General features: G+C 38.2%; 2 protein-coding genes and 1 pseudogene across 2 annotated transcripts; all 3 read right to left on the reverse strand.

Moving 5' to 3' along the window:
• Positions 1-6,564: 6,564 nt before the first annotated feature.
• On the reverse strand, positions 6,565-7,503 carry LOC102970721 (olfactory receptor 4K3-like). The gene has a single exon (XM_007087490.2). The coding sequence runs from the start codon at positions 7,501-7,503 to the stop codon at positions 6,565-6,567; it is 939 nt and encodes a 312-aa protein (XP_007087552.2).
• Positions 7,504-11,563: 4,060 nt separating this feature from the next.
• On the reverse strand, positions 11,564-12,504 carry LOC107180141 (annotated as a pseudogene).
• Positions 12,505-23,679: 11,175 nt separating this feature from the next.
• Positions 23,680-24,618, reverse strand: LOC102970439 (olfactory receptor 4K3-like). Its single transcript, XM_015539947.2, has one exon. The coding sequence runs from the start codon at positions 24,616-24,618 to the stop codon at positions 23,680-23,682; it is 939 nt and encodes a 312-aa protein (XP_015395433.2).
• Between the last annotated feature and the right edge of the window lie 271 nt (positions 24,619-24,889).

The following is a 24,889-nucleotide window of genomic DNA, read 5'->3' on the forward strand; positions in this document are numbered from 1 at the left end:
TATGGTATCTGTCTTTCTCTGTATGGCTTATTTCACTTAGCATCACACTCTCCAGTTTAAGGAAAGCCTTCTTAACAAAATGCCATGTGGCTCTTGTGAAAAAGGAAGGGAAAGGAGGGAGATTGGATGGGGTAACCTCGGACTGAAGTGCAGCTCTGAGAAACCCCGGTCAGGTTGATGGGGGCTCCAGCAAAGATTGAGCAGGAATGTCCGGGCTCTGGTACACCTACTGTTGTCAATCATTGGCTGGGAGAAGCCTGGAGGAGACCGTGGCCTCTGTGAATGGTGCTTTGGAATCTGAAATTGTTAACAACTGGAAACTGTCAGCAAAGTACATCTGCTGAAGCCAATTCTATCTTGAAGGGAGACATGAGTGGTCTCCTCATGACCCTCCTGTGGCTCAGTGCAGTGTTAGATATTCTCTACCTATTATATACCAGATTTCACAACATTTGAAACCTTTGCTTGATGTTTCATTGTTCTGATACTTTTGATTTTATTTCAAAAGAATCTCATTTTTCTTTGTTAATACCTATTTGCTTCTAATTTTTTTTTAATGTTTATTTACTTAGAGATAGAGTGTGAGTGGAGGGAGGGACAGAGAGAGAGAGAGAGGGAGACACAGAACTGGACGCTTAACCAAGAGCCACCCAGGCATCCCAATACCTATTTGCTTCTAAATCACTGTTAGATCTGCCTTTATATTCCTCTTTACTCTCCAGTAATTTCTATTCTCTTCAAGCTTGCCATCTATCTAGGAAAACAAATGAAATGGGCAATATTGTATGTTAAATGCTATTATAAGTAGGTAGACAGTCCTAGGCTGAGGAGTCTATAGAAAGGATATGTGACTTTTAAACAAAAATGTTGCCTAGGAACAATAAGTTTATTTCTGTCTTGTGAATGTGTACCTCTTAATTCTCTTTATTTCACACATCCCCTCACCTACATTTCTTTTTATACATTTTGTTTAGTGCCCTTGCCTTATTTAACTGGTCAGGACTTCCAATAAAATTCCAAATATTAGTATTGAGAGGAAGCATGTTTTTCTCATTCCCAATCTTAGGTTAAAGGTTGGAATTGGAAAGGTTGGGGGAGCTTCCAATATTTTATCATTAACTGTGACTTATGCTGGAGATGTTTGTAAGTACTTTTTCAGCTCAAATACTTTTCATTCTAAATCTACATTTCTGGGTTTTAACATGAAAGTGTACGGGATTTTATCAAGTGTTCTTTCTATATCTACTCAGATATGTGTATGACTTTTCTCCCCACCCTCCATTTTTTTTTAACCTGGTGATTGGTTTCCAATAGTTAGGTCAACCTTGCATTTCCAGTACTAAATTAATTTAGCATAACATTTTATTCTTATTATATATCATTTCACTTTCTTTGCTATAGTTTTGGATGTTGCATGTATGTTTATGAGAGTGAACAGCATATAATTTTTCTTTTTTATGTCTTTATCTGATTTTCATGTAAAATTTATGTTGGCTTCATAAATCTGGATAAAGTGTTAGCATCTGGTGTGAAATCCATTCTTCCAAATTTGTGGACATCTTGGAGAAAAAAAAAGTAGAAGGAATGGTAGAAATGACCTCTCTATCTCCTTGGAGGAATGCTAATTGGACCACTTGTAATATTTTTTATTAGAAAGATAATGGGGAGGCTTCACATACGTAGCCCTTTAAGCAGGCTACACTTGACCTGTCTAGGTTGCTAATAGTAAATTAGCCTGGAATTTTTGGAATGATTGGATGGATTCAGCTGAAAAAATGTCAATTAGCTATCCATTTGTCAGAGTAAACATTGAAGATGTTTTATGACCAAAATAAGGTCCTTTTCTGTAAGGAGGTATACACGCATCATTAGGGCCGAGTCTTCATTGTTCTGTCTTCTTCACGTGCAGCCTACAACAGCCTGAACAAACTTGGGGACTCTTCTTAGTGGTCTCAGGAGGCTCCATTCTTGAACTTTGTGTTCTGTATCCTTTGGCTTATTGGTAAATTTTGATAGCAGATAATGTTTTTGATTGTCCAACTTTGTTATTTTGGCCAAAAAAAAAAAAAAAGTGTTTCTTCTTTCTCTCTTCTCAAGAGAACGTTATATAAAAAATATTTCTTTTTTCTTTTTAAAATTTTTATTTACTTATTTTAAATTTCTGTTTTCTTTCTTAAGTGTTTTGAGTATTCACCAGGGAAGCCTACTTTAGGCCTGCACTTTTCTTTGTGAAATGCTGTATCAGTCAGGGATCAGCCATCAAAAAGGACGCACACGTGATTTGAACAGAGTTTAATATAAAAATTAACCAGGTACAAAGTTGTTAACTAGGTATCTGAAAGTATATAAAGATAGCTCTCTGCTTTCATGGAGGTAACAGTTGTAAGAAGCAGCTTCTACTCCTAAGGGTGAGGGAGCAGAGACAAGAAATTGGAATTACTGAAATGTAGTTCTTTAGAATAGAGTCCTATGGAGCTGATGAAAATCCCTTTTTGGAGGGAGTGTATCTTGGCTATTGCTTGTTTCTCTGAACTCAGAAGAGAGGCATGATAAGCCCGGGACCGTATTTTTTGGAGATAGAGTAGCAGCATGCTAGTGTTATCTTCAGAAAGCCCACTGAGGCTAGTTCTCAAACTGTTGGAGAGACCGCACCCTGGATTGACCTGCTGCCATAGCAAAGAAACATCACTGCAGTAGCTGTGGTGATAATGCTCACACAGGCACAGCAGGCAGAGGGGGAGCCCGTAGAAGCAAAGAGGAAGGAATCCCTTCCCCTCTCTCTACCTTTGCAACCTCCCCCTGGCATGGTCTATCACCAGAACATAAAATGTAGACAGATGGCAGTACAGGAATGTGGTTTGCGGAGTCCCCATATCAGAAAGCAGAGTGCAAAAGGGTGGGTTTTGAGCTGAGAGATAATCATACAGTTTCAATATGTTTAATAAACATAGGTATATAAGGATATTTTTACTTTAGGAGGTAGTTTCTTATAGGAATTTTCCTATTTTCTGTAAAACTTTAAATTTAGAGGTGTAAGATTGGACATAATATCATCTTATAATATTTTTAAGGATTGCAGCATCTGTGTTTTTGATATTGGTTATTTGTGCCTTTTTTCCCCCTTCTTGATCAGTCTTGCCAATGTATTGTCAATTTTGTTGGTCTTCTGAAATAACCAACTTTGGTTTTGTTAAGTGTTGAATGTAACATTTTTTTTTATTTTGATTAATTTTTGGTCTTATTATTTTCCTCCTCTAGTTTCCTTAGGTGAATTATCTTTAGATGGACACTTGGATCATTTGTATGTGTCATTTCTCTTTTAAAAATATGTGCATATAGAAAAGTGCTTGCAAATGCGGCTATAGCTGCATTCCATATGTGCTTATATATGTATTGTTTTTTTATTAGTGTTTAGTTAAAAATTTTCTTAATTTCCATTGTGTTTCTTGTTGAAATATAGATTACTTAGAAGTGAATTGTGTTGACTTACTAATGAGTTAAATGAAGTTAATATGCTTAGAAACTAGATGGACAGTAGGATCTCATTTTATAGTCTATCAATTAGAATATTAATTATATTGTCTAGCAAGAACTCAATCCTGATCCAATGTTGTTTTATTCCTCCAGTACAGAGTTGTGAGAAAACGTTATATATAGCCTTCAAATCACTTATGAATAAATGGTGGTTCCTAAAACTAAAGACTTCTATTAATGAGTACAGCTGAGATAATTGCATCTTAAAAATATTCCAAGAAACCATCATATGTCCCCATGGATATCTGAAGGCTGATCTAAGTATTGCTTCCATGATTATTTGGTTTGGGGAAATATAACTTTCTGCAAACATCTCTTTTTTTAAATTTTATTTTTGATGTTTACTTATGTTTAAGAGAGAGAGACAGTGAGGGACAGAGTACGAGCAAGGAAGGGGTAGAGAGAGAAGGAGACACAAAATCTGAAGCAGACTCCATGCTCTGAGCTGTCAGCCTAGACCCTGATGCGGGGCTCAACTCACGGACTGTGAGATCATGACTTGAGCCGAAATCGGACACTCAACTGACAGAGCCGCCCAGCCGCCCCAAACATCTCTTGATATAGTTGGCACTTCTCTTTTTAAAAATATTCCAGGAAATGAAAAATTATAACTGCCATTATTTATATAGTTTCATTAGGTCAGCTATGTCATCATCACTTTATTTTAATGGTATAGAGATTGAGATGTCATTATGAACAGTTTAGGTCTTGGTATACAGATAGTGCACAAGAAGTCATGGCTTTCTTCTTTTGTTCATGGGAGTAAACTAGAAATCACAATATTATAAAGGTGTGTCAGTACAATTTTAGTTAGCAAATGGCCTGTATCACTCAGTGCTGTAATGTATGCTCTATTACAATGGCAGTTTCATTCAAAAAGATCAGAAGATGTTGACATGACTGTTTTGCCCAATCCAAGACTACTAACACTAACACCCAACTGCTCACATTTTCTTTCTCTATGTTTTACTATTTATGCATGCCATATCATACATTTTGGGGGCTTTCTGTTGAGGGCTTCGCTCGAAGGGAGAAGTTGGTTAGGCATATAGCCCAAAAGAACATGGTCTATCTGAAACCTGTAGAAAGAAATGTTGTGTGGTATGTGGAATTTTGTGGTGGTGGTGGTGTTGTTAGAAGACCAAAAAGAAAGCCTTTCCTTTATTTTATTTTTTTTAATTTGCAATATATAACACCTGAAATAAACAAAGCAATGTAAGTGGGTTAGGAAGAAAAGCATGCAAATGAACGATGGTATGGTGGTAGATAGAACATACCAATACCATCTTAGCTGCCTCGGCTCCTTCTGGAGTCCCTCTGTTTCCTGGAGGGAGCATTAGCTCTGCTCCTCTCAGTGTGTAGCTTTCATTACTGACTCCAGAGCATCTGCTCCAGTTGTGTGCCAGCCACCAGGACAGAGGAAAGAGAAAACGGAGCTGATGTCTTTAAAGAGATGGCTGAAGTTTCACAAATTGCTTCTCATGTTCTGCTGCCAGAAGTCAGTCATATGACCATATCCGTCTGCAGAGACTAGGAAATCTGCGCTGCAGCTGGGTGGTCATGTGTCCAGCTGAATCTTGAGGGTGTTGTGTTAGTCATGGGAAGAATAGGCATATGGGCCCTTAGCAGCCAGGCACTGACTTACAGTGTATCCCCATGTTTGGTTTTACAAGGCAACACAAGATTGTTTTTCAGGATGGTTGTCAACTTTCACCCACCAGCAGGCCATAAAATTTCCATTAATACACAGCAATACATATTGTCAACAATAACTGTTACTGACAGATGTTTTTCTTTAACATGTATGTCATTATGATCTAAAGTTACATTTTTGTGATTACTAATGAGGTTGAGTGTCTAGTGTCCAGTGGTATTTCTTTTCAGAAATAAACACCTGGTCTAAATTTTTCCCACTGTCCCCCCTTTTGGATTATTTCTCTTTTTTATTAATTTCTAGGAAGTTTTTAGATTTTTGAATAAAATTATTGTGTTGTATGCATTGATGGTTTCATTTTGGCTTTCTTCTCTTCGCTGTAAATTTTTTGCTTCAAAGGAACACATTCTTCCCGTCTACTAGCAATCCTTTCTTAATGCTTTAACATCAGGTAAAATTAGAATCATGAAATTCATTTATTCACATAAGAAAATAAGTAATGTTTCAAGAAGTTGTGAATACTTTTTCTGTTGTATTTAGCAAAAAAATATGTGAAGAGAAATTCAATGTTTGAATCAACAGTTAAGACTTGAAAACTTGGGGCTCCTGGGTGGCTCAGTCAGTTAAGCATGCGACTTTGGCTCTGGTCATGATCTCGCTGTTCGTGGGTTCGAGCTCCGCGTTGGGCTCCGTGCTGACAGCTCAGAGCCTGGAGACTGCTTCGGATTCTGTGTCTCCCCTCTCTCTCTGCCCCTCTTCCGCTTATGCTCTCTCTCTGTCTCTCAAAAACTGAATAAATGTTAAAGATTAAAAAAAAAAAAGACTTGAAAATTTGAACTATAAGGGTTATGCTGTGGAGTACAAAGGCAATAACATTATAATTTGATTCATTTTTTTTTTCTAGGTAGATGTAGATCACTCAAATATCTTTATTATCCTCTCTAGCTAAGTTAGAATTAAAGTAAGTAAATCATGTATTATTAGAAATGAGAATAATGGTAATTAACTCATAGTGGTTTTGTAACATACATAAACTAGGTAAAATGCTTAGCATGGTGTAGGGATTATTGGTAAACTAATGGTAGTATTTATTACTCTTATCATTATCATTATCAATGTTGTCATCTGGAAATATTTGAATAAATATAAAGGAATATTTGTACAAATTATTATTTGCAGTTATCCTCTCCAAGTGGTAAGAATATAAGTGTTGGAGTTTTGAACACATTTTCATAATGGAATAAACACAAACCATACATCTGGGAATACTTAAAGCTGTCAGTATGATGAACAGGTCATGTTTCCAGTTCAGTTTATAGGTAAAAATGTGGCCAAATTTGGATGTAAAGGGTGAAATTTCTGATTTAATGAGAAAACTAGAAATTATCTTTTGAATCCATATGCTGACTTATCAGTCTCTTTATGGCATTCCTAATGTCTCTATTTCTCAGTGTGTAAATGGCTGGATTCAGGAGAGGTGTGATTACTGTGTAAAACACAGCAAGAAACTTGTCCACCCAAGTGATGCTAAGTGGCCACAGATAGATGAAGATGCAGGGTCCAAAGAACAGCAGCACCACTGTGATGTGGGCGGTACAGGTAGACAGTGCCTTTGATGCTCCATTCTTAGAGTGAAGGCGCACTGTTACTAGGATATAGGTGTAGGAGATGAGTAGGATAATGAAGCAAGTTGTTGCCAAGACCCCGCTGTCAGCATTTATCAATATTCCTAGAGTATGTGTGTCCATGCAGGCCAATTTGATCACCAAAGGGATATCACAGAAAAAACTGTCCACTGTTCTGGGTCCACAGAAGGGCAGATCTAAAATCATAGCTAGTTGGCTCATGGCATGCACAAAGCCAATGACCCATGATATCAAAACCAGCCAGATGCACTTTTGTCTGTCCATGATGCTGGAATAATGGAGTGGCTTGCAGATGGCCACATAACGGTCATAGGCCATTGTCACGAGTAGCACCATCTCACCCCCTCCAAAAAAATGCACACAGAGGATCTGGCTCATGCAGCCACCGAAGGAGATGGTCTTATTATCCTTTAGGAAGTCTATGATCAGTTTAGGGGTAGTTACTGAGGAAAGGCAGAAGTCCACAAATGAGAGATTGGCTAAGAGGAAGTACATCGGGGAGTGGAGATGAGGGTCAGTGATGAACAAGAACACGACAAGGAGGTTGCCCACAACCGTCATCAGGTAAAGCATGGAAAATGGCAGTAAGAGGAAGGTCTGGAGCTCTCTTGAATTACAAAGTCCACGAAAAATAAACTCAGACGCCACAGACTGGTTAGCTTCCTCCATTTAGTACGTTGTGTTCTCATGTGACCCAAAGGAAGAACTAAGAACTTCTAGAATGGAAAGAAAAATGTAATTAATGCTCAGGTGCTGGAGAGCAGATAAATAGTACTCATGTCAAAAATTCAAATCATACCATTGTACAAAAGCTCAAAATGGGGGTGCCTGGGTGCCTCAGTCGGTTAAGCGTCCGAGTTCGGCTCAGGTCATGATCTCACAGTTCATGAGTTCGAGCCCCGCGTCGGGCTCTGTGCTGACAGCTCAGAGCCTGGAGCCTGCTTCACATTCTGTGTCTCCCTCTCTCTCTGCCCCTTCCCTGCTCATGCTCTGTCTCTCTCTGTCTCAAAAATAAATAAACATTAAAAAAAAATTTTTATATTAAAAAAAAGCTCAAAATGCAAAATAAAGTTCTTGTGAATTTATAAGTAGGCACAGTCTGATGGCCCAGAAGGAGAGCTAAGTATAGAAGTGTAGGTCAAAAGCCTTACCTAGCTTAAGTATAGTTGTTATGGCAATAAAAAATGAATATTCTGGTTAAAAATTTCAATAGTAATATATTGGGTAAATAATTTCTCCAAGGCTTGAATGTGCCTCTTCTGCAGGAAAATGAGTAGCTTTAAATATCTTCAGAAGTTATTTCCCAGAATCCGGGAAATAATCAAATGCTACATTTCTGACACAAAACTTGCTTCCCAGAAACAAATATTGCTTTGTGAAAATGTGTTAGCAGACCGAACCGATTATTTCACTGACTCTGGGAAAAACCGTTCATCAAATGACTTGAGAAAAGATAGTTGTGTTTCCAAAGAGACCCCAGTTACAGACTGTGCGTTCCTAGTATCCAGTATTTCCCTGCATTTGGAATCTGCCCGTGGAAGAATATGACCACAAACTCCTGTTTCCCTTGGCCTGAGTAACATTAACATGCCTTGATGGTCCCTGGTTCTCGGTTCTCATTGGTAACAGAGATTTCTTTTTTGAGGCTGGCCTAAATGAAGCATATATGAAAATTACTTTTCTTTTGACTGTTCTTCAGGAGAAAATATAAATTCTAAGTTCATTTGTATGTAAACTCTTCCTTTCTATTGTTTAACTTGAGCTCTGTGGAAATACATATGTTTACTTTTTCTGTAAGCCAGGAGGCCAAGGTCTTTTTTCATGTTTCCTTTTCTTTTTCCATTTCTTCTTTGGTTTCTCTTCATTTCTCCATCTTTCTCATAACCTATTTTTTTTTTAAAGTTCATATTATAAAAGTGACAAACTAGCTCGAATTATATAGCACATCTATGTTAAGCACCTTGAAAACAGTTATCTGTCTTATTTATTCATGTGTTTGTATTCCTTCTCCTGAGCTTAAAGCATTTTGCATTTCCACCAGCAATGTATGAATTACCTGTGTTTTCACAGGCTGTCCTTTGTGATGTTATTGTCATATGATGATGAGAAATGGCAAGTGTATGTGGTTTTAATTTCTTATTGTGATTTTAAGTATTTTCTCCATTTTGAAGGATGGTTTGCCTTTCTTTTTATTTCGGTTTTTTTTCTGTTTTACTTTTTCCTATTAGGTTTTGTTCTTTCTCCTTCTAAGTATTTTTCCACAAAAAGTAAGACTTTATTAAAAAAATCAACATGTGCTTATGATGTCCTTGTTAATATCATCTCACTATTGAATTCTAATTATTTATTTTAATGTCCTTTAATATATTTTTTGGTTAGAATACTTCACATAAACTTCACAAACTATGTACATACATACACAAATTATCTATTTTCCAAGTTGTAAAATAAAAAGTAAAAAAAAAAACCACTAGAATATAAACAGGTCTTTGTGACTCCAAAGCTTCCAATAGAATTTTCCTGCTAGAAATGGCACCTGGTTGAAACCTTGATTTTGACAAGACTAAAAAAATAAATAAAGTTTCTTAAATTTTTTTTTTTAGAAGATAAGTAAGACAGGGGAGCCTGGATGTCTCAGTAGGTGAAGTGTCCAGCTTCAGCTCAGGTCATGGTCTCGTGGTCTGGTCCATGGGTTTGAGCCCCACATGGGGGCTCTGTATTGACAGCTCAGAGCCTGGAGCCTGCTTCAGATCTGTGTCTTCCTCTCTCTTTCTTTCTCACTGCCCCTCCCCCACTCATGCTTTGTCTCTGTCTCTCTCTCAAAAATAAATAAACATAAAAAAAGTCTTCTGAAATAAGACTTTGTTCTATGAAGAGGTAACAGAGACACAAATAAATGTAAATGGCTAGTAACAATAGGAGTGAGATACACAGGTTCACATTAAAATCTATTCAGTTTCATTGTTTTGAATTTTAGGTACTTTGCCCTACAGTTTTTTTTTTTTTTAGTTTTTTTATTTTTATTTTTTTTAATATATGAAATTTATTGTCAAATTGGTTTCCATACAACACCCAGTGCTGATCCCAAAAGGTGCCCTCCTCTATACCCATCACCCACCCTCCCCTCCCTCCCACCCCCCATCAACCCTCAGTTTGTTCTCAGTTTTTAACAGTCTCTTATGCTTTGGCTCTCTCCCACTCTAACCTCTTTTTTTTTTTTCCTTCCCCTCCCCCATGGGTTTCTGTTAAGTTTCTCAGGATCCACATAAGAGTGAAACCATACAGTTTTTGACTGAAGCATTTCTCCCATTTGCTACTTTGATCAGGGGTAAAACAAGTAAAATCCAAAAGGAATTAGAAAATGTCAGGATAGGTTGGACGGTTTTTGAGAACCAATCTTCCCCAACCTGGGCATCTGGCAGCATTTAAGGTCATAGAAAGGCAATGCTTTTGTTAGTATTTGAAATGCTGTTAGGAATTCGGAAGTCCCAGGGATTTGTTGGGAGAGAAAACCCATAATCTTTCCCAGAAGACATGAACCAAATAACACATTCAGAACTCTAAGCTCTATAGATAGGTATGGGAAAAAAATGCTTTAGGAAAAAAAAAAGAATTTAGTCTTAACCTGTGTGGAAGACATTAAAAGTGTGAGTTCAAACATCAATTATCTGGGATATACTTACACTACACAGATCACCTCTGAAACCAGTTTCTTCGCTGCTTACTGAGAGGGCTGACTCCAGAGTCTGCTTTAGGTGAAATGAATTGCAAGTAATTTTCTGCCATGAGCATTATTGGAGGGACTGTGTCCTCCTCAGTGTGCCAAGTGTGCACTCTGAAGAGTATTGGAGGCTTTCCATCTCTATCTCTGTGTTTTAAGTAGAGCCACATATTTGGAAAGGTTTTCCCTGTCATGCTCTTGGGGGATCCTTAGCTTCCAAGTTTCCCTGAGGAAAAGCTGGGTGTTGAGGGCATCATGCAATAAAAATCCACCCTTTTCAAAGTAGATTCAAGTTAGTCTAGTTACATACAAGTGAAAGTATAAGAGAAAGGCGTTTCGAGCCTTTGATTTCTTTGTGTATTTTGAGGATATAACTTTATTTCTTTTGCCTGTATCTACCATGTCATAAAGGGAGCTAAGATATTGGTACCAATCCCAGCAGAAGTTAGATGATTTACATAGATGGGCAGGTGACAGCTAGCTCGTCTTTGGCACATTGCAACTAGGCTCATGATTTAAGGGCCTACTTGAACCTTGCTTCTTGGATTTCAGAGAAATGTTAGGTCTCAACCTTCATGGTACTTCCTTGTGCAGAGTCATGTATATTAGCAGTTTGAGTGTAAACCATATGATAGGCATTTCTCTAAGTGATGAAAAGATAATGAAAGGATACTTTTTTTTAAAAGACATTTATTCAGCATCATGATCAGACTATTACATTTAGCCATCAACAGCATGGGAGTTAAAAAAAAAATCTACATTACAACCCTTTGTTGGAATGCTTTACACTTTCCTCAGAGCAGAACAAAAATAATCTGTTGTACAATTAGTCACAAATACAGTTCTCCAGTTTTTTGTCCATACACATGTCTACAACATGTCTTCTTTGAAGCAACTAGGCCCTGCCACCAGTGTGCTTGGCTGCGTTCACAAATCTGTTGTAACCCGTAGCTTCCCTGTCACTTCTCTGGCGCTCCTCCCTTGCTAAGCTTTCTTTCCTGGCAGTAATTAAAACCTTCTACCACCTTCATAGCTACTGCCGCTGCTGGATCTGCCATAGCCACCTTGGTTTCATGGTTTGGCAAAGTATTGACCTCCACTACCATAGGGGCCAGAGCTTCTGCCTCCAGAATTTGAAGATTGATTGTAGTAATCGCCAAAATCATTGTAGCTTCCACCACTTCCAAAGTTGCTTCCATTGGTACCAAATCCATTACAGCCTTCCCCACTGCCACCATATCCACCACCACCTCAACTACCACCAAAGCCACCTTGCCCACTGAAGTTTCCTGCACGGCCAAAGTTGTCATTTCCACCAAAAAACACCTCCACGACCACCACCGAAGTTTCCAGAACCACTTTGACCTCCTTGGCTGGAGGAAGCACTAGCCATCTCTTACTTAGATGAAACTTTCCTTACTTTACGGTTGTGGCCATTCACAGTATGGCATTTTTTGAATGACGATCTTGTCTACAGAGTCATGGTCATCAAATGTTACAAAAGCAAAGCCTCTCTTTTTGCCACTGCCTCGGTGAGTCATGATTTCAATCACTTCAGTTTTCCCGTACTGTTCAAAATAATCTCTTAGATGATGTTCTTCAGTGTCTTCTTTAATGCCACCGACAAAAATCTTTTCCACAGTTAATTGGGGACCAGGTGTTTGAGAAGCTTCTCTCGAGACAGCCTCTTTGGTTCTACAGCTCTTCCATCCAACCTTGTGTGGCCTTGCAGTCATGGCTGCATCTGTCTCTTCCACAGTGGCCTATGTGACAAACCCAAAGCCTCTGAAGCATTTGGTGTTTGGGTCTGTCATGGCCACACAGTCCGTGAGCATTCCCCATTGCTCAGAGTGGCTCCTCAGGCTCTCATCCATTGTTTCAAAGCTCAATCCTCTGATGAAAAGCTTCCGCGGCTTTTCACGCTCTTTGGGAAACTCTGACTGAGACATGAGGGTGGTGGGAGGGAGACTTTCATGTTGCTTACTTGGCAGGTCCACCGGCAGAAAGCCTGAGAGGATACTTTTTAATTCACTCCGTTATTAGCGAAATAATACATGAATGCAGTCTAACCTTATAGCATTTAAACTATTAATAATAGATTTATTTGGAGCAAATATTGAAGGCTCTCTTCATCTGTCCTCTCCCATCTCAGCCACTCTCAGAGGTAGCGACTATCATTCCTGCAGGGCATCCTTCTGGTACTGTTCCCATCAGTAAAAATGAGTGTAATTATGTCTTTAGAGAATTTAGTTCTTTATTTTTCTTTTGCATTTGTTTGCAGTGACGATTTTAAATACATTAGATGTGAAAGGGTCTTAATAAAATTCTCCATTTCTTTCTTTTCTCTTATCCTTTACTGGCCCTGCTTCTGCCCTTCCTCTTTGCTGTCTCATTTTCTCCCTCTCAGATTTCATCTGTTTCATGTCCAAATCTCAAAACCTTTAATTTATTTGTCCTGTGAGCTATTTTGTACCCTGAGGCCTAGAATCCAGAACTATCTCAGCCTGAGAACAGAAGGATTCAATGCCTATTCACTTGCTTATGTGCGACGACTCATTTTCCAGGCACCATCTTGTACCATTATGATAACACACAATCCATTTACAGAGGAGAAAACAGGCGAAAAGAGGCTAAGTGACTTTCCCAAACCTTACAGCTGTGACGTGAAAGACCAATGAGAGGTGCCCTCTGGGGAAGGATGCTGGTTCAGGGGTGAGTTTGAGGAAGTACACAATTACTGTGAAACTTGAAAAAAAGTAAAAACTCTTGCAATGCAATAAAGTATTTCATTTTGTAAATGTTTTTGTTATTTTTAGTTTTTCACACACATACACACACGTACATTTTACGTGTAGCAAAATTAAATCTTTTAAGTATTCCGTTCTGTAGTTACACATACATGTATGTTTTTGAAGTTTTTATTTAAATTCCACTTATTTAACATACGACATAATAATAGTTTCGGTTGTACAACATAGTGATTCAACACTTCCATACAACAGCCAGTGCTCTTCACCACCAGTGCCCTCCTTAATGCCTATCACCTATTTAACCCATCCCCCCACCCACCTCCCCTCCAGCATGTCCCAGTTTGTTCTCTGTATTTAAGTCTGGCTCATCACGACCAGTGCTGTCTTTAATTCCCATCACCTATTTCTCCCATCCACCCACCGACATCCCCTCTGGTAACCATCAGTTTGTTCTCTGTAGTTAAGACTCTGTTTCTTGGTTTACCTCTTTTTCTCTTTTTCACCGGCGTGTTCCTTTGTTTCATTTCTAAAATGCCACATATCAGTGAAATCATATGGTATTTGTATTGCTCTAACTCATTCCGCTTAGCATAATACTCTCTAGTTTCATCCATGTTGTTGCAAATGGCAAGGTTTTATATTTTTACGGCTGAGTAATATTCCATTGCATATATATATGCATCACATCTTTTTTTTTTCTCCCCTCAATGTTAAGATTAGGGCTGGGGTTAGGTGCTAGGTTAAGGTATTGGCCTGGCATCCTGTAGTTCAGAGAACTATCCAAAGACTAAAACACCAGACTTCTGCCAGAGTGTGAATAGACATGCAGCCACCTATGGAGCTGTGTCAGTGAGGGGATTTGGGGCCCTAGATATACCTTAAGACATTCAAGAGTTCCCTCTTTTTATCTGTACTTTCACACCCATTTTCAGAAGTATTACCAATTCTTAAATGTTTGGGGACTTCCCAACAATAGCTAGGCTGCTTCTCTGCTTTTATACATATATATTTGGGCAACCACATCACACCCAAGATGTACTACAGTCTCATTTCATGTCAACTTTTCCTGTGGTCCTTTGAGTCAACCACACACCATTCCCTTGTCTCAAGAAACTGCTGATCTCTTTTCTGTCCCTATAGTTTCATTTTATGAAGGACCATAAAAATGGAATCATATATTATGTTACCTTTTGAGCCTGACTTCTCATTGCACTTGAGATTCATCCATTTTGATGCATGTATTAGTAGTTTCTTTTCATTGGTAAGTCATATTTCATTGTATAGATGTACCAAGTTTATTTATCTCTGTTCCACTTTAGGATATTAGGGTTGTTTCCAGTTTCCAGTGATTAAGAGTAAAGCTGTGTGAATATTCTTTTTTGTTTGTTTGTTTTTAAATTTTTTTATTTTTTATTTTTTAATTTACATCCAAGTTAGTTTGCATATAGTGCTATAATGATTTCAGGAGTAGATTCCAGTGATTCATCCCCTATGTATAACACCCAGTGCTCATCCCAACAAGTGTCCTCCCTAGTGCCCCTTACCCATTTAGCCAATCCCTCCTACCTACAACCCCTCCAGCAACCCTCAGTTTTGTCTTGTATTTAAGAGTCATGTTTTGTCCCCCTCCTTTTTTTTTATTATTGTTTTTGCTTCCCTTCCCTTATGTTCATCTGTTCTGTGTCTTAAAGTCCTCATATGAGTGAAGTCATATGATTTTTGTCTTTCTCTGACTAATTTCACTTAGCATAATACCCTCTAGTTCCATCCACATAATTGCAAATGGCAAGATTTCATTCTATTTGATTGCCGAGTAATACTCCGTTGTATGTATATACCACATCTTCTTTATCCATTCATCCATCGATGGACATTTGGACTCTTTCCATACTTTGGGTGTTGTTGATAGTGCTTCTATAAACGTGGGGGTGCGTGTGTCCCTTTGAAACAGCGTACCTGTATCCCTTAGATAAATACCTAGGAGTGCAATTGCTGAGTCATAGGGTAGTTCTATTTTTAATTTTTAGAGAACCTCTATACTTTTTTCCAGAGTGGCTGCACCAGTTTGCCTTCCCACCAGCAGTGCAAAAGAGATCCTCTTTCTCCGCATCCTCGCCAACATCTGTTTTTGCCTGAGTTGTTCATGTTAGCCATTCTGATGGGTGTGAGGTGGTATCCCATTGTGGTTTTAATTTGTATTTCCCAGATGATGAGTGATGTTGGGCATTTTTTTCATGTTGTCTGTTAGCCACCTGCACATCTTCTTTGGAGAAGTGTCTATTCATATCTTTTGCCCATTTCTTCACTGGATTATTTGTTTTTTGGGTGTGTTGAGTAAGATAAGTTCTTTATAGATTTTGGATACTAACCCTTGATCTGATATGTCGTTTGCAAATATCTTCTCCCATTCTGTTTGTTGCCTTTTAGTTTTTCTGATTGTTTTCTTCGCTGTGCAGAAGCTTTTTATTTTGATGAGGCCCCAATCGTTCATTTTTCTAAGTTTATGTTAATTAATGGATATGGTATGGGTAGTGGAATTCATATTCTTAGGGCTAAAGTGAGGGCTAGGATTGGTGCAATAATAAATATGGGTATTGATGATGTTAGTGATTATAATGGTTCTATAATGAATAGCTTGAGAGAATCTGTGATAGATAGACGGCCCTCATGGGGGCAGTGATGTTTGGTCTTTTCTGAAGTTGTATGTAGGCTAATACTTTTCACTCAATTAGTGTGAGGAATGTTACAGCAAGTATCATAGGTATAATTAATGACAGAATAATAATTATGAACAGGCTGTTAGGAAGAGGAATTAAATCTGTGGCAATAAAAGTGTACGTTTTATGCGGTTACTGGGCTCTGCCACCTTAACAAGCTATTCTTTGGCAGGGTTAGGTATAAATTGATTAGATTAGTATTATCTCACCTATTAGTATGAAGACACTTTTGTAATGTAGCCCTTATTTCTCTTGTAATTTCCAACTGGGAGAAATGTAGAACAGATAGAAACTGACCTAGGTTACTCACATCTGAACTCAGATCACATAGTACTTTAATTGTTGGACAAACCAACTGTTAATAGTGGTTATACCAGGGGCACCTGGGTGGCTCAGTTGGTTGGGTGTCCGACTTCGGTTCAGGTCATGATCTCATGGCTTGTGAATTTGAGCCTGGAGTCCAGCTCAGAGCCTGGAGCCTGCTGCAGATTCTGTGTCTCCCTCTCTCTCTGCCTCTTCCCCATTCACATTCTGTCTCTCTCTCTCTCTCAAAAATAAATAAACACTAAAAAAAATCATGGTTACACCGTTGGGATGTTTTGACCCAAGACTGAAATCATAAACCTTATGGTCTCTATGAAGCTTAGAATAGGATAGTGCTGTTATCCCTAGGGTAACTTAATCTGTTGATCAATGTTTTGGATCAGTAAGTGATAAAATATTTTGACTGGTTGGTCCAGATTTTGATTAGTTGGAGTTTATTTTTTTATCTTTGGTCATGTCAAAGAAAATTGTTAGTCCATTTACAGTTTCGTTATCGTTTAAATTTGGTTAAATTTTTTTGTTCATTTTTGGACTGATTAATTAAGCTCCTTGTCTTCTTGTCTCATTTTGTCATTTCTGCCTCTTTACAGGAAGGTCATTTTCACTGATTAAAAGTAAGAGTAAGTAAAACCTTATGTGGCCACTCATACAAGTCCTTTTTTTCTGAACAAATGATTATGCTGCCTTTGCGCAGACAGGATACCGCAGCCATTAAATAGATTTCACTGGGCAGGCAGTGCTCCTAATATTAGAAATGCTAGAGAAGATGTTTTGGTAAAAAGGAGATGTTTGTGTTTGCTGAGTTTATGTTTTTTTTTTTTTTAATTTTTTTTTTTAACGTTTATTTATTTTTGAGACAGAGAGAGACAGAGCATGAATGGGGGAGGGTCAGAGAGAGGGAGACACAGAATCTGAAACAGGCTCCAGGCTCTGAGCTGTCAGCACAGAGCCTGATGCGGGGTTCGAACTCACGGACCGCGAGATCATGACCTGAGCCGAAGTCAGACGCTCAACCGACGAACCACCCAGGTGCCCCAAGTTTATGTTTTAAAATCTTTTCTTGGGGCGCTTGGGTGGCTCAGTCGGTTAAGCGGCCGACTTCAGCTCAAGTCACTGTCCCGCGGTCGTGAGTTTGAGCCCTGCGTCGGGCTCTGTGCTTACAGCTCAGAGCCTGGAGCCTGTTTCAGATTCTGTGTCTCCCTCTCTCTCTGCCCCTCCCCTGTTCATGCTCTGTCTCTGTCTCAAAAATAAATAAACGTTAAAAAAAAAATTTTAAAAAAATTAAAAAAAATCTTTTCTTAAATGCATACCTGTGTTGGTTTACAATTAATTTCATAAGTAATGAATTATTGGGTAAAATTTATTTTATTGTTAACTGTCACTGATTATCCATTCTGATATAAGCTTATGCAAGGAGAAATAATTCATGTTATTCAAATGAACAGACTTTGTTCTATTAATTAATATATTAATCCAGTATTAGGTTAGTAGTTGGTCTTTAGTATTGGAATTTCGATAAATATATTGTTGGCCTCGAGTACTTTGATTGGTGGTTATCTAGGCCAACTATGGCCTGTTCATACTAACTCTCTAAGGAAGGTTATATCCTGTATCTAAAGGCTGTACCTTTTTATTTTTAATTTTAATTTAATTTTATTTTTTAAATGTTTATTCATTTTTTTTTTGAGAGAGAGTGAGTGCATGCAAATGGGGTGGGGGCGGGGGTGGGGAAGGGAGAGAGGGAGACACAGAATCTGAAGCAGGCTCCAGGCTTTTAGCTGTCAGCACAGAACCTGATGCAGGGCTTAAACTCATGAACCATGAGATCATGACCTGAGCCAAAGCTGGATGTTTAACTGACTGAGCCATCTAGGCGCTCTTTATTTTTTAATTAAAAAAAAAAATTTTATAGTTTATTCATTTTTGAGAGAGAGAGAGGGAGAGAGAGTTTGCACGTGCGTGAGCAAGGAGAAGGAGAGAGAGAATCCCAAGCAAGCTCCAGGCTGTTAACACTGAACCCTACAGTGGGAGAGAGAGGGGGCTTAATCTCATGAACTTCCAGTTAATGACCTGAGGTGAAATCAAGAGTTGGATGCTTAACTGATTGAACCACCCAGGAGCCTCTAGGCTGTATCTTTTTAGATTAGTATTTAAATTTATGTTGAAATTTTTATTTTTTACGATCAGTTTAAAAGTGAACTAAAATTCTGTTTTGGATGACTAGCCGTCACTAAGGTTTTCACCTCTACCTATAAATCTTCTATTTTGCTACATAGGTGAGTTTGTTCTTTAAGACTGTTACTAGGTAGCTTGTCTGGTTCAGCGAGGTTAAATTCTTTTTAATTGTTCTAAGTAAATCATTATGCAAAAATAAAGGGGGACAAACTTTGCTATTTAGTTCTTTTCATATTTCTTTTATCATTTCCTTATGGTACTTTTTCTGTAGTGCCAATTAAAATTTTCATCACCTATATGTTTAATTTAATTGAATTTTATTTTTAATGTTTATTTATTTATTTTGAGAGATAGAGCAAGAGACTGGGGATAGGGCAGAGGAAGAGGGGGAGAGATTGTCCCAAGCAGGCTCCGCCCTCAGTGGAGCTTCAAAAGAAACTCATTTTTCTTTGCTAATACCTATTACTTTCTTTGCTAATACCTTTGCCAACACTTCTGAAACACTATTAGATCTGCCTTTAATTCCTCTTCACTCTCCAGGAATTCCTATTCTCTTCAGTTAACCATCTATCTATGAAAACAAATGAAACGGGTAATACTGTATGTTAAATGCTATTATAAGTAGGTAGACAGTCCTAGACCGAGGAGTCTATGAAAGGATATGTAACTTTTAAACAAAAATATTGTCTAAGAACCATAAGTTTATTTCTATCTCTTTTGTGTGTGTGTGTGTCCCTCTAAATTCCCTTTATTTCACACATCCCCTCACATTTCTATCCTTTTATGCATTTTATTTAGTGCCCTTTCCTTATTTAACTGGTCAGGACTTCCAATAAAATGCCAAATATTAGTGTTGAGAGGAAGCATGTTTTTTCATTCCCAATGTAGGTGGAGAGGGGGTTAGAAAGGTTGGTGAAGGCTTCTAATATTTTATCATTAACTAGAATTTGTGTTGGAGATGTTTGTAAGTATCCTTTATCAGCCCAAGTAACTTTCATTCTAAGTCTACATTTCTGAGTTTTATCATGAAAGTGTATGGGATTTTATCACATGTTCTTTCTGTATCTATTCACATATGTGTAAGAACCCCCACCCTTTTTTTTTTTTTTTTTTAACATTTATTATTGAGAGACAGAGAGGGATAGAGCATGAGCAGGGGAGGGGCAGAGAGAGAGGGAGACACAGAATCAGAAGCAGGCTCCAGCCTCTGAGCTGTAAGCACAGAGCCTGATGTGGGGCTCAAACTCACAAACCATGAGATCATGACCTGAGCTGAAGTTGGCCGCTTAACTGACTGAGCCACCCAGGCGTCCCTATCTGACCCCCTTTTTTTAACCTGGTGATTGGTTTCCAATTGTTAATTCAACCTTGCACTTACAGTATTAAATTAATTTGACATAATATTTTATCCTTATTATATATTGTTTCACTTTCTTTGCTATAGTTTTGGATGTTGCATGTATGTTTATGAGAGTGAACAGCATATAATTTTTCTTTTTTATGTCTTTATCTGATTTTCATGTAAAATTTATGTTGGCTTCATAAATCTGGATAAAGTGTTAGCATCTGGTGTGAAACCCATTCTTCCAAATTTGTGGACATCTTGGAGAAAAAAAATGTAGAAGGAATGATAGAAATGACCTCTCCATCTCCTTGGTGGAATGCTAGTTGGACCACTTGTAATATTTTTTATTAGAAAGATAATGGGGAGGCTTCACATACGTAGCCCTTTAAGCAGGCTACACTTGACCTGTCTAGGTTGCTAATAGTAAATTAGCCTGGAATTTTTGGAATGATTGGATGGATTCAGCTGAAAAATGTCAATTAGCTATCCATTTGTCAGAGTAAACGTTGAAGATGTTTTATGACCAAAATAAGGTCCTTTTCTGTAAGGAGGCTATACACGCATCATTAGGCCGAGTCTTCATTGTTCTGTCTTCTTCACGTGCAGCCTACAACAGCCTGAACAAACTTGGGGACTCTTCTTAGTGGTCTCAGGAGGCTCCATTCTTGAACTTTGTGTTCTGTATCCTTTGGCTTATTGGTAAATTTTGATAGCAGATAATGTTTTTGATTGTCCAACTTTGTTATTTTGGCCAAAAAAAAAAAAAAAGTGTTTCTTCTTTCTCTCTTCTCAAGAGAACGTTATATAAAAAATATTTCTTTTTTCTTTTTAAAATTTTTATTTACTTATTTTAAATTTCTGTTTTCTTTCTTAAGTGTTTTGAGTATTCACCAGGGAAGCCTACTTTAGGCCTGCACTTTTCTTTGTGAAATGCTGTATCAGTCAGGGATCAGCCATCAAAAAGGACGCACACGTGATTTGAACAGAGTTTAATATAAAAATTAACCAGGCACAAAGTTGTTAACTAGGTATCTGAAAGTATATAAAGATAGCTCTCTGCTTTCATGGAGGTAACAGTTGTAAGAAGCAGCTTCTACTCCTAAGGGTGAGGGAGCAGAGACAAGAAATTGGAATTACTGAAATGTAGTTCTTTAGAATAGAGTCCTATGGAGCTGATGAAAATCCCTTTTTGGAGGGAGTGTATCTTGGCTATTGCTTGTTTCTCTGAACTCAGAAGAGAGGCATGATAAGCCCGGGACCGTATTTTTTGGAGATAGAGTAGCAGCATGCTAGTGTTATCTTCAGAAAGCCCACTGAGGCTAGTTCTCAAACTGTTGGAGAGACCGCACCCTGGATTGACCTGCTGCCATAGCAAAGAAACATCACTGCAGTAGCTGTGGTGATAATGCTCACACAGGCACAGCAGGCAGAGGGGGAGCCCGTAGAAGCAAAGAGGAAGGAATCCCTTCCCCTCTCTCTACCTTTGCAACCTCCCCCTGGCATGGTCTATCACCAGAACATAAAATGTAGACAGATGGCAGTACAGGAATGTGGTTTGCGGAGTCCCCATATCAGAAAGCAGAGTGCAAAAGGGTGGGTTTTGAGCTGAGAAGCAACCATAATTGGAACAGAAAATGTTTTAATTAAAGGTTCAATTTGTTTAATAAACATAGGCACATCGAGATGTTTTTGCCTTAGTAGGCAGTTTTTTATAGGAATTTTCTTATTTCATGTAAAATTTTAAGTTTACAGTATAAAACATTTGTTTTTTTAATGGTTCTTTTTATTTCTGAGAGAGAGGGAGAGAGAGTGAGCATGAGTGGGGGAGAAGCAGAGAGAGAGAGACACAGTATCCAAAGCAGGCTCCAGGCTCTGAGCTCTCAGCACAATAGCCCGATGCGGGGCTCAAACTCGCTAACTGTGAGATCATGACCTGAGCTGAAGTGGGACGCTCAACCGACTGAGCCACCCAGGCACCCCCAGGGTAAAACATTTTTAAAAACTGCAGCATCTGTAGAGCTATCTCCTTTTTTATTTCTGGCATTGGTTATTTGTGCTTTTCCCTTTCCTAATCAGTCTTGCTAATGTATTGTCAATTTTGTTGGTCTTCTGAAATAACCAACTTTGGTTTTGTTGTGTCTTTGGATTTAACATTTTTTTAATTTAATTAAATTTTGTTCTTATTATTTTCTTCCTGTAGTTTCTTTAGGTGAATTATCTTGATATAGACACTTGGATCATTCATATGACCCATTTATCTTTTAAAAATATGTGTATATATAAAAGTCCCTGAAAACACAGACTGCATTCCATATGTGCTTATGTATGTATTTTTTTAGTAGTGTTCAGTTAAAAATGTTTTTCTTACTTTCCATTGAAGTTCTTTCTGAAACATGGATCACTTAGAAGTGAATTGTATTGACTTGCTAATGAGTTAAAGGAAATTCATATCCTTAGAAACTAGATGGACAGTAGGACCTCATTTTGTAGTCTATAAATTAGAATACTAATTATACTGCCTTTCAAGAACAAAATCCTGATTCAGCATTGTTATATTTCTCTGATACCGAGGTGTGAGAAGATATTATATACATCCTTGTAATCACTTATGAATAAATGCTGGCCACTAAATCTGAAGACTCATATCACTGAGTAAGGGCTGATATAATTGCATCTTAAACATATCCCAGGATGGGGACATGAGGGTGGCATCAGTTATGTGTCTAATCTTGATTTCAGGTCTGGTCATGATCTCACGGGTCTTGGGATCAAGCCCTGGGTCAGGCTCTGTGCTGACAGTGCAGAGACTGATTGGGATTCTCTCTCTCTCTCTCTCTCTCCCCCTACCCTGCTTGTGTGCATGTATGTGCTCTCTCTGCCTCTCTCTCTCTCTCTCTCTCAAATAAGTAAACAAATATTAAAAAAAATATCCTGGGAGCCATGATATGTCCCCATGAATGTATGTACAGAGATCTGAGTGATGCTTCCATGATTATCTAGTTTGGGGAAACATAACACTCTGTAAACATCTTTTGATATAGTTTCTACTTCTCTTTGTAAAAACTTTTTTAGGAAGTTAAAAATTATAACAATAATTATTTGTATATTTTCAATTTTGTCATCATCACTTTATTCTAATGGTATAGAGATTGAGATGTCATTATGAACAGTTTAGGTCTTGGTATACAGATAGTACACAAGAAGTCATGACTTTCTTCTTTTGTTCATGGGAATAAACTAGAAATCACAATATTATAAAGGTGTGTCAATATAATTTTATTCAGCAAATGGCCTATAACATCCAGTGCTGTGATATATGCTCTATTACAATGGCAGTTTCGTTCAAAAAGATTATAAGATATTGACATGACTGTTTTTCCCAATCCAAGACTACTAACACAAACACCCAACTGCTCACATTTTCTTTCTCTATGTTTTACTATTTATGCATGCCATATCATACATTTTGGGGGCTTTCTGTTGAGCGCTTCTCTTGAAAGGAGAAATTGGTGAGGTGTATACCCCAAAAGAACATGGCCTATCTGAAACCTGTTGTCATCTGGAAATATTTGAATAAATGTAAAGGAATATTTGTACAAATTATTATTTGCAGTTATTATCCTCTCCAAGTGGTAAGAATATAAGTGTTGGAGTTTTGAACACATTTTCATAATGGAATAAACACAAACCATACATCTGGGAATACTTAAAGCTGTCGGTATGATGAACAGGTCATGTTTCCAGTTCAGTTTATAGGTAAAAATGTGGCCAAATTTGGATGTAAAGGGTACATTTTCTGATTTAATGAGAAAACTAGAAATTATCTTTTGAATCCATATGCTGACTTATCAGTCTCTTTATGGCATTCCTAATGTCTCTATTTCTCAGTGTGTAAATGGCTGGATTCAGGAGAGGTGTGATTACTGTGTAAAACACAGCAAGAAACTTGTCCACCCAAGTGATGCTAAGTGGCCACAGATAGATGAAGATGCAGGGTCCAAAGAACAGCAGCACCACTGTGATGTGGGCGGTACAGGTAGACAGTGCCTTTGATGCTCCATTCTTAGAGTGAAGGTGCACTGTTACTAGGATATAGGTGTAGGAGATGAGTAGGATAATGAAGCAAGTTGTTGCCAAGACCCCGCTGTCAGCATTTATCAATATTCCTAGAGTATGTGTGTCCATGCAGGCCAATTTGATCACCAAAGGGATATCACAGAAAAAACTGTCCACTGTTCTGGGTCCACAGAAGGGCAGATCTAAAATCATAGCTAGTTGGCTCATGGCATGCACAAAGCCAATGACCCATGATATCAAAACCAGCCAGATGCACTTTTGTCTGTCCATGATGCTGGAATAATGGAGTGGCTTGCAGATGGCCACATAACGGTCATAGGCCATTGTCACGAGTAGCACCATCTCACCCCCTCCAAAAAAATGCACACAGAGGATCTCGCTCATGCAGCCACCGAAGGAGATGGTCTTATTATCCTTTAGGAAGTCTATGATCAGTTTAGGGGTAGTTACTGAGGAAAGGCAGAAGTCCACAAATGAGAGATTGGCTAAGAGGAAGTACATCGGGGAGTGGAGATGAGGGTCAGTGATGAACAAGAACACGACAAGGAGGTTGCCCACAACCGTCATCAGGTAAAGCATGGAAAATGGCAGTAAGAGGAAGGTCTGGAGCTCTCTTGAATTACAAAGTCCACGAAAAATAAACTCAGACACCACAGACTGGTTAGCTTCCTCCATTTAGTACGTTGTGTTCTCATGTGACCCAAAGGAAGAACTAAGAACTTCTAGAATGGAAAGAAAAATGTAATTAATGCTCAGGTGCTGGAGAGCAGATAAGTAGTACTCACGTCAAAAATTCAAATCATACCATTGTACAAAAGCTCAAAATGGAAAATAGAGTTTTTGTGAATTTATAAGTAGGCACAGTCTGATGGCCCAGAAAGAGAGCTAAGTATAGAAGTGTAGGTCAAAAGCCTTACCTAGCTTAAGTATAGTTGTTATGGCAATA

Source organism: Panthera tigris, chromosome B3 (assembly GCF_018350195.1).
Source record: "Panthera tigris isolate Pti1 chromosome B3, P.tigris_Pti1_mat1.1, whole genome shotgun sequence".
In the NCBI taxonomy this organism is placed as follows: domain Eukaryota; kingdom Metazoa; phylum Chordata; class Mammalia; order Carnivora; family Felidae; genus Panthera; species Panthera tigris.